This window comes from Mus musculus, chromosome 17, assembly GCF_000001635.26.
Source record: "Mus musculus strain C57BL/6J chromosome 17, GRCm38.p6 C57BL/6J".
Classification (NCBI taxonomy): domain Eukaryota; kingdom Metazoa; phylum Chordata; class Mammalia; order Rodentia; family Muridae; genus Mus; species Mus musculus.
Window position 1 is genome coordinate 36,638,805 of NC_000083.6, and position 9,800 is coordinate 36,648,604.

Consider the following 9,800-nt stretch of genomic DNA (forward strand, 5'->3'; position numbering starts at 1 on the left):
GCTGTCAGAAACCAGGCTTTACCTCTCACATCTGTGACAGAATAGCACAGAGATCAGCTGTGTGACTTGACAGAAAAACTTCCTAATAGTGTCACTGACAGTTCACAACAGAAGACAATGACACCAGGATCATACACAAAACTGAGAACAAGTATAATTCATCTTGAAACCATAATCCAAATTTCTCCAAGTTTAGCACCAGACTGAGACATTTTAAGACTGAGTGTTCATGGGAGAGAACATTACAGACCCTGGACGAGGCTGAAAAATTCCTGAGACTTTTGGATCACATGACCCAGAGGAACAGGTGCACTAGAAGATTGGTATTAGGACATAGGAAAATTATTCAGGAGGAAAGAGACAATGTGAAAGCCCAGGTGGAACCAGCAGCAAGGGTAAACAGCCCAGGGCTCCCTTGACTCCACAATGCAACCAATGCCATACAGGCAAGGGATTTAGCACAGCAAACAAATTTCATAAGATTCTGAGATTTATTTTCCCATCAAGTTTTACTCATTTTTAGGATATCAGTCAATCACACAATCTGCCAAGAAGTTGCACAAACAAACACAAATAATTAAGTAAAGACAGAAGCATGGAATTCTATATTGGGGAAAGTGAAATTCCAATCATGGATGGAGGTTTCCCAGCCCTGCCTGTGTGGGAATATGAGAGATGACCGGGGAATATACACAGTAAGAGTCAAGATAAGGCTTTTTCCTGCTGATGAACTGCTTACAGTGTGCTCAGAGGAGACAGACACATAGTCACAGTCAGGTGTAGAAAGAGAAGGCACAATGGGAGGAGAAGCCAGAAACAGTGTTTAATGGCTCTGTACCACATCTGTCTTAACCTGTAGGTAAAAAGAATAAAGAAGAAACACAGATATGTATCATTAAATGGTGACATAGACAACAGCTCCTCACTCACTCAATTGAGACCCAATCCCAGGAGTCACCATCCCTCAGGATTCTCTCCTCTGTCCCTCTCAGGGGTGCACAAGAGGCCCTTTAGGGTGTTACTATTTAATAATGTAACCAAAAACTGTGCATCAAAGGAATTTCACCTCCCTGTGGCAAGGAAAACAAAACTGAGTGAGCTCTTACCTATATCAATATGTTTCCCATAGATGAGTCACAACTCATATTACTGGCTAAACTGAACATAGCTGTTTCCTGTTTAAACTGGAAGCAAGACCTTATATTAGAAGCCATGGAGCCAGCAGGGTGAAGATGGCCTAGGGAGATCTCCTGGACTTTATCTCAGATAAGTGTTCAGAACTGTGTCTCCAGATCGAGATAATCAAGATGGAAACCTGTCTACGAAATGTGATATCTAGAACCCTGGAAGTTTATGCAAAATAAGGAATGTCCCTCTGATATCTTAGAGCTGAGAGTAAGTTCTCTACCCTGAAGGGAATTGTGGGCTCAGGAGGCTCAGGAAAGGATAATGATATTAATAATATTAATAATAATTCTCTTTATTATTTTCTTTCTGATTCACAGAGGAGGTACTCTCAGCACATCTGCCCTGTATGACCTGCAGTTATGTGAATGAAATCTGCTGTCATGTTTAAGGGTTTCCCACAGTTTGGGCTTGTTACTTCCATAGATACATGAATTAAGACCATGACCCTTTCTTACCTCTAGTCCTTCTCTTCCATATAAGAAAAGTCATCACTGATCCCATAAGCAGAGCCCCAAGAACCAGAGCAATAATCATAGGCAGGAAGGGGATGGTGGGTTCAGGAGGATCTTGGGTGGAAATGAATGAAAAGACAGTGAGAGTCTGACATCCAGCTCTCTGTCTTGACCGTTTTCCATTTGTCCCTCTAGACTCCCACCCCCTCTAAATGGTTTCTGTACTCACTCCCCATCCTTACCCCATCTCAGGGTGACAGGCTCAGATAGCCCCTCATGATTTACATGGCATGTGTATCTATGCTCTTCTCCAGAAGAGACCACCACAGCTGCCCATTTCTGAAAAGTTCCATCACCAGAAGGCCTGATCTCTATCACCTCCATGTCCTGGGTCTGGTTGCTTCCATCCCTCTGCCAGGTTAGGGTGATTTCAGGTGGGTAGAAGTTGAAGGCCCAGCACCTCAGGGTGATTTTCCTATCTGGTCTGATCTTATAGGTCATGTGTATTTTAGGGGTGTCTGAGGGAAACAATTGGAAATTTAAGACATTTGACATTCTTCCTAGACATTCATCAATGCTCATGTATCTTTTTGTGAATGGACAGGAGAGTTAGCTTGAAGAAGAGGTGCCCACACCACAGAGCAGTGTAAACACAGGAAATGGATGCGGCAATCTATTCCTGGGAAAGTTTCAGAATCAACATGAGCCAGCACACAACAAGAGATGCTGTATCTTCACCTAGTGATATGGATTTTAGGTTTTGATGGGTTGGAGATGAAATACTGAGAAAGACCGTGGTCAGGCATCAGAGGACAAGACACTGTGCATGGACCATGAATAGGTTTGAGTGTGGCCTTGGTAAACAATGCAAGTGGAAGGAACTGCTGCTTAATTCACAGACTGAATTGTGCTGAGAGAAGCCTTAGCTCTCTGGAGAGTACTCTGTCTAGTTGAATGCAGAAAACCAGAAGCACACTTCTCACTTTGATGCAAGACTGAGTTGGCATTCCAGCTGCTTTCTGCTGAGGAGGAATCATCAGGGGAAAGGAGCTACAATCTCAGAGCAGATGGGGCAGTTGCTGTCCTTACCTGTTCTCAGCAAATACTTCTTCCCAAAGTTCAGGTATTGAAGGAGCCCCTCCACACATGCACCCAGCAGGAAAGACTTTGACGACTTTACAAGATTTATTTTCTCCCACTCTTCCTTAACTATCTCAGCTGCCTTGCCAACCGCTCTCCATGTTTGCAGATCCTCATTCAGTGTGATGTAATCATGTGTATCGAATAATAATTCCATGAAGGCGTGACTGAAGTACGTTCTCTGCTTGACTTGGCAGCCATATGTTTCCTGGATTATGTGATATCCTGGAAAAGACCTCACTCTCAGCCACTTGTACAGGGCATGTTACTTGGTGTGAATCTTCAGTGGGTTGCCCAGCCCATGTGACTTTTCCTAATGGATTTGAACTTGGATTTAAACTGCACAGAAACCCAGGTCAGTGACTGAGCTTTCTGCAGCATAGTAACCATTGGTCACATTTTCCGGGTATAAAGCCTGGATGTAGCACATAGGGGCAAACCCATGGGCAGCTTGATGTTTGGAATTTCTGCTTGGGGTTTACTCACCAGTCATGCTATCATTATAGATGTGGAGCAATTTGTTCATAATTCCTGTCACGAAGCTTTTTTCTTTCAGGACATCCTGTGTTGCCAACTCCCAAAACTCTGCATTTAGCTCATTCAACCATGGTACCCGACTCTCCATCCTCTGACTCTCTGATATACTGTTGAATCCCATGATCTGTGTTTCATCCACATAGATGAGAAAGATAAACTGCAGCTCCAGATGTCGAGGCCATGATAAGAAGGTGGACACAAATCTCAGAGTGTGTGAACCTAGGGGAAGTGGGTCTTTAAATCTCCACCCTTCACCTAAGAGCCAATGCCAGTCCACAGGCCTATTCCCAAGGAAGGTAGGAAGCAAGGGGCAGGATGCAGAATAGAGAAGGGAACAGAAATTCTTCCTGGGTTAGGGAAGAGAAATGCTTCCCAGTTACTGCACCCCCAGGGATAAAGTCCCTTTAATTCCCCATGTTTGGTCCTTTTCCTTCAAATTCCCACACTCACCATTTGGATGCTTTGCGATGACCAAGGTGACCATGAACAGCAGGAGGAGAGGCTGGGATTCAAAGTTCTTCATCTTCTTGGTAAGTTCAGACAGAGTTTCTGCTAGTAGGTATTCATTTTATAATCTTGATAAGGAGGAGGCTGATTGGCTTCTCTAAGAAATCCCAATGGTAGTGATAAACTGTGTTTGCTTTGAGGCATGGAAAGATGAACTCTTGTAAGAGCAGTCCCTAGGGTCCTGAATCGCCAGCTCAGATCTAGCTCTGGGGCGTGGGAACATAAGTGCAGTATGTGGTAAGACAAGTTGTTTACTTTGATGCTTGAACTCCTAGCCATGAACACAATGTTCTTCTGAGTCAATGTGATAGACCATTGACTCAGTAAGACTCAGCAATTTTAACGTCAGGATGTCTACAATGGCTGACAAAGAGAATGTTGCTTAGAGTGAATCATGATTGTGTGGATTGTGTCAACCAATCTTCATCACATTTAAAACTCTAATTTTGTGAAATCTGCTTCATCAAACATATTAAGAAAGTACTCCAGGCATGGTGGCGAACGCCTTTAATCCCAGCACTTGGCAGGCAGAGGCAGCTGAATTTCTGAGTTCGAGGCCAGCCTGGTCTACAGAGTGAGTTACAGGACAGCCAGGGATATACAGAGAAACCTGTCTCGAAAAACAAAAACAAAATCAAAAACAACAACAACAAAAAAAACCAAAGAAAGTACATAAGAAGAGAATGTTTACAAAAAGTAACAACTATTTTCCAAATTACAACTTCTGCCTATTTTTATCCTCACATTTCCATTAGATATTCTTGGGATTTTAAAAATATGTTTATTCAATTTACATCCTGATGCTGTCCCCCAGATACCTTCACAGAGTTCCTGCTGTATCCCCCTTCACTTCTCCTTTGAAATAGTGGAGGGCCCTCCAAAGTTTACCTCTTCCCTGACATATCAAGGCTCTGCAGTACTTGGTACATCTTCTTCCACTGAGGCCACAAAAGGTATTCCAATTAGGGTAATGTATTCCACACACTGATGACACTTTTAGGGACAGCCCTTGCTCAACTTGTTGAGGGAACCACATGAAGATGGAGTTCCATAGCTGCAATATATGTACATGTTCAGCATGTTTGGGGGTGTGATTGGGAGGAGATAGATCAGAGATGAAGTGATGCCTATGTCTAAGCCGATTTGCTCTTTTATTAGTGGTTCAGTCTCTTAGATCCCCCAGATGTTTATGTTAGTTGACTCTGTTTGTATTCTTGTGGAATTTCTGTCCCCTTCACAGACCTCAGTTCCTCAGTCAAGTCTTCCATGAGATATCACAAGCACCATCCAATGTTTTCTGTGGGTCTGTCTCCTCATGTGATTCAGTCAGCTTCTGGATATAGCCCCTCAGAGGACAGTTATGCTAGCATCCTGTCTGCAAGCAAAAAAGAGCATCATTAGCAGTGTCAGTGATTGGCACTTTCTCGTGGCATGGGTCTGAACTTAGGGTAGTTAATGGGTGGAAATTCCTTCATCTCTGATTTATCCCCTGTCTCCACATTTCTTGTAGATAGGATACATTTTTGGTTAAAAAAAAATTGTGGTGGTTTAGTGTCCCTATTACTACAATGGAGTACTTGGTTGGCTACAATTTGTACATGGTCTCCAAATGTTTAATGTCCCATCTCCTGGTAGTCTCAGCTAATTAGTGGGGGGGGGCATTGATTCCAAGGAATATTTAACATCACAAGCCTCTGAGATATCCTCAAGACACCCTCCCAATCACATGCCCAAACATGCTACACATTTCCATCATTCTCCTGGCCTTCTGGCTTTCTCTTCTGTTTTTCTCTAAAGCTGATTCAGAAACCTACCCTTTCCCTCCCTTTCTGTTCCACCACTCAGTTTCCTCCCTCCATCTGCCTCATATGATCATTTTATTCCCCCTTCTAGATGAGATTCAAGCATTCTTGGTTGAGCCTTCTCTCCTAGCGTCTATAAGTCTCTTTAATGTATGTTGTGTTTTCTATACTTTATGACTAATATACACTTCTCTCTAGGAGTCTGGGTACCCTCATAAGGATGGTGTTCTCAAGTTCCATTCATGAGCCTGCAAAATTCATGATCTTTTTCTTTTAGTGGCTGAAGAGTATCCCATTGTATATATGTATCACATTTTATTTATCAATTCTTCAGTTGAGGAACATCTAGTTTGTGCCTAGTTGCTGGCTATTATGAATAAATCTGCTGTGAACATAGTTCAGCAAGTGTCCCTGTGGTACACTAGGGTATCTTTGAGGTATATGTCCTTTAGAGGTATAACAGGGTCTTGAGGTAGAACTACTCCTGCTTCTCTTTTTTTTTTTTGATAACCCAAATTTTATGATTTTCCAAAGAAGCTGTAGAAGTTTTAACACTCACCAGCACTGGAGGTGGTTCTCCACAGGGATACCATAATCCCTGAGGAGAGGAGTTCAGAGTTGCTGATGTGCCTGAATGTTGGGAGGTTAGCAGAAGAGGCATTCCTTCTCAATGTCAAATAAACTACTCTAAATTTTTGCCATTAATTATTTTAAATACAAGTGGAGTCCATACTAGAGGTTAATGCTGCACAAAAAGCTGTTTCTTACCCTTTAAATAAAAAAAAATGTACATTGTCTGTATAGTTCCACAATTCATATATTGGAAGAGAATGGGGCCCATACATGCATACATACAGTCCTGCAAAAGGGAAAGAAATACAATTAGATAAAGACCATAATAAAAGATGTCATATCCTGTCTCAATTCCACAATAACAACCAAAAAAAAAAAATCACACAGCAATTGAACACTTCTGACCTGACTAGGTCAATTGCTAGATTCCTCCCATCTCTTATAATCATTGATTAGTAAACAGATATTAAAACTACACAGAAAGCTTATGAGTCACAGCACTCACCTGTAATGTAGACACCTGAAAGGTAGGATAAGAAAAATCAGAAGTTTGAACATCAGAGACCCAAGGTGTGGAAGGAAACTCACACATAGTTTTCAGGAATCTCCAAAGAAAATCCTGGGGGAAATTAGGCAACTGCTATCAGAAGGGGTGAGTGATGTCTAAGAATCTCCAGGTTATAAGTAACTTAAAATTAAGAAAAAAAAAAAAAAAGAAACAGAAGGGGAAAGCAAAGTCCTCAAATATCTATGTTTAAATCTAAAACACATGTCAGAATATGAATCATGAACCTGGAGAGACAGAAGGAGTTTCTGAAGTGGTTTTGGCTTTTCTTCCAAATATGGTAACACTTAAGAAAGTCTTTTTTTTCCTGCTATTTATGGTACTTGTCTCTTTATTCTTTGTGTTGGGAGATCCTAGCTTCTTACAGCTGTCAGAAAACAAGTTTGGCCTTAAATGTTCTGATGACAATAACACCATGGGGATGTGTGTGGTCAAGGTCAAGTGATGCTGAGCTTCAGGAGGTGTTTCATGAGAGCAGAACCTCTTCCCAAGTGTTATAGCTCTTAGGACAGAAGGTCTCAGATGATTGAGTAGTTCTTGTACACCTTAAATCCTTCTGAATAGGATTCTTATATACAGTTTTGAGGTGGATCAGGGATTGACAACAGGTACTTCTCATTGGCTTGGTCTGAGAGCTTTGAGGAAACTTGATTTGCATGTGGGAGGGCTTGGTGCTGCTTCTCTGTGACTAATGGCCACACACTTCTCTGCAGGGATTTGGGGGGCTGTGGAGCTATAGCTGCAACAGGAGCCAGGGATACATGAGCCATGGGCAAACTTCTACCATCCCATGAAGGCAAATATCACCCCCAACCAGGTCTCTGGCTTTCAAGGCCTGTGCACGACTGCAGACCAAGATGTCTGTGCACAATTCATCACCCTACATGCCTACACCAAGCCTTGGCTTCCTGCCATCAGAAATCATGGAGATTTGAAGGATATGGAAATGTACAATAAGTTAGCTACTCTGGCAGTGGCCTTGACCACAATGTCCCTAAAAGGCCAACAAAGAATTGCCAGGAGCTGAGAAAGATAATGTACTACTGACAGATCTCAAAAATCTCTACAATGTTTTCCTATGACACTGGGCTAAACTCCCACATACTCTCAAGACCCAGAAATGCAGCACAATTCTCTGCACATTCACAGGACCTTCTAAAAATGTCAGCCACCCGTGTTATGGCTACCATTTAATATCTCTGAAATTATGGACCCAGGTGAAATTTCTATAATCTTTTTCTTGGGTCCTGTGCAGGATCACCATCCATATCACCGCAAATTTCACATCAAGTTTTGTAAGCACAAGAAGATTTTAAATTTAGGGTGAGGAATTCAAATATCCAAAATTCAATTATTCCATTGAGGGCTTACATATTATACTTTCTGAACCTGATTAGGAAAAATATTGGGCTACTGTTTGATCCACATTCAATAATATAGGGGGATGAGAATATATTTGATAAGCATGTTTAAAAGGAGTTCAGGGTAAACAGGAAGACATGATCCAGATGATGTGAATAGCAGTTGGTTCAGTGTCTCAATTTTTGACAAGTTCTTGTTTAAGAGAATTTCTTTGTTTCTAGGATTGATATTCAGTTTCTGTGCACAGGAGCCCAGAGCTCCTATTGTGCCCAAATGTTGGGAGGTTAGCGAAAGCCACATTCTATGTCATTCCCTGGTAAGCAATTCTAAATTTTTGCCATTGATTCTTTTCAATGTTAATAGATTCCATAAAATGGAGGATAATACTGCTCAAAGAGGATTGCACTATAATTTTACACTTTCTACTTAATAAGTCAATTGCTAAATTCCCTCCATCACTTATAGATTTGGATGAGTAGGCAAATTTTTAAATTTCTCAGAATCCTAGATAAAAACAGCACACACTTGTAGAGTCAGCATGTGAATGATAGGGGTGGGAATAAGATGGGGCAAATTAGGAGATTACCATCACATGAGGTGACTGTTGTCCACACATCTCTAGTTCATTAGAACTTTTAAATAAGAAAACAGAAGAAATTAATTAATTAATTAATTAATTAATTAATTAATTAAAAGAGGGGTAAAGGAATGGAGGACTCCAAATTCCTTACCGAAAACTCATGTCAGCATCCTACTGATGAACCTATGGAAACAGTGGGAATCTCTGGACCTCTTTGCCCTTCTTCAAATATGGCCACATTTAATGCATGTCCATTGTCTGCTTTTCTTTCCTTTTTTCTTTTTTGGATATTTTCTTCATTTACATATCAAAATCTGTCCCAAAAGTCCCCTATATCCTCCCCGCCCCAGCCCTGCTCCCCTACTCACTCAATCCCATTTCTTGGCCCTGGCTTTCCCCTGTACAGGGGTATATAAAGTTTGCTAGACTAAGGGTCCTCTCTTCCCAATGATGGCCAACTAGGCCATCTTCTACTACATATGCAGCTAGAGACATGAGTTCTGGGGGTACTGATTAGTTCATATTGTTGTTCCACCTATAAGGTTGTAGACCCCTTCAGCTATGGGTACTTTCTCTAGCTCCTACACTGGGAGACCTGTGATCCATCCTATAGATGACTGTGAACATCCACTTCTGTATTTGCCAGGCCTGGCAAAGCCTCACAGGAGGCAGCTATATCAGGGTCCTTTCGGCAAAATCTTGCTGGTGTATGCAATAGTGTCTGTGTTTGGTGGCTGATTATGGGATGGACCCCCGAGTGGTGCAGTCTCTGGATGGTTCATCCTTTTGTGTTAGCTCTAAACTTTGTCTCTGCAACTCCTTCCATGGATATTTTATTCCCTATTCTAGGTAGGAATGAAGTATCTACGAGTTGGTCCTCCTTCCTGATTTTCTTGTGTTTCGGAGGTTGTATCTTGGGTATTCTGTTTCTGGGCTAATATCCACTTATCAGTGAGTGCATATCAAGTGACTTCTTTTGGGATTGGGTTACCTCACACAGGATAATATTCTCCAGATACATCCATTTGCCCAAGAATTCCATAAATTCATTGTTTTTAATAGCTGAGTAGTACTCCATTGTGTAAATGTGACAC

At 41.6% G+C, this 9,800-nt stretch overlaps 1 protein-coding gene across 2 annotated transcripts; it reads right to left on the minus strand.

The window, feature by feature from the left end:
• Window positions 1-480: 480 nt before the first annotated feature.
• On the minus strand, window positions 481-3,859 carry H2-M9 (histocompatibility 2, M region locus 9). 2 transcript variants are annotated; one of them, NM_001368317.1, is made up of 5 exons: window positions 3,768-3,859; window positions 3,267-3,536; window positions 2,730-3,005; window positions 1,644-1,754; window positions 481-853 (listed from the first exon to the last, which is right to left on the minus strand). In NM_001368317.1, the coding sequence occupies exons 1-5, from the start codon at window positions 3,838-3,840 to the stop codon at window positions 849-851; spliced, it is 735 nt and encodes a 244-aa protein (NP_001355246.1). In that variant the 5' UTR covers window positions 3,841-3,859; the 3' UTR covers window positions 481-848. The 2 variants fall into 2 exon arrangements, with proteins under 2 accessions (NP_001355246.1, NP_032231.1); NM_008205.1 differs by lacking the exon at window positions 481-853 and adding an exon at window positions 1,883-2,158 and having other exon boundaries at window positions 1,621-1,754; window positions 3,768-3,840.
• Window positions 3,860-9,800: the final 5,941 nt, after the last annotated feature.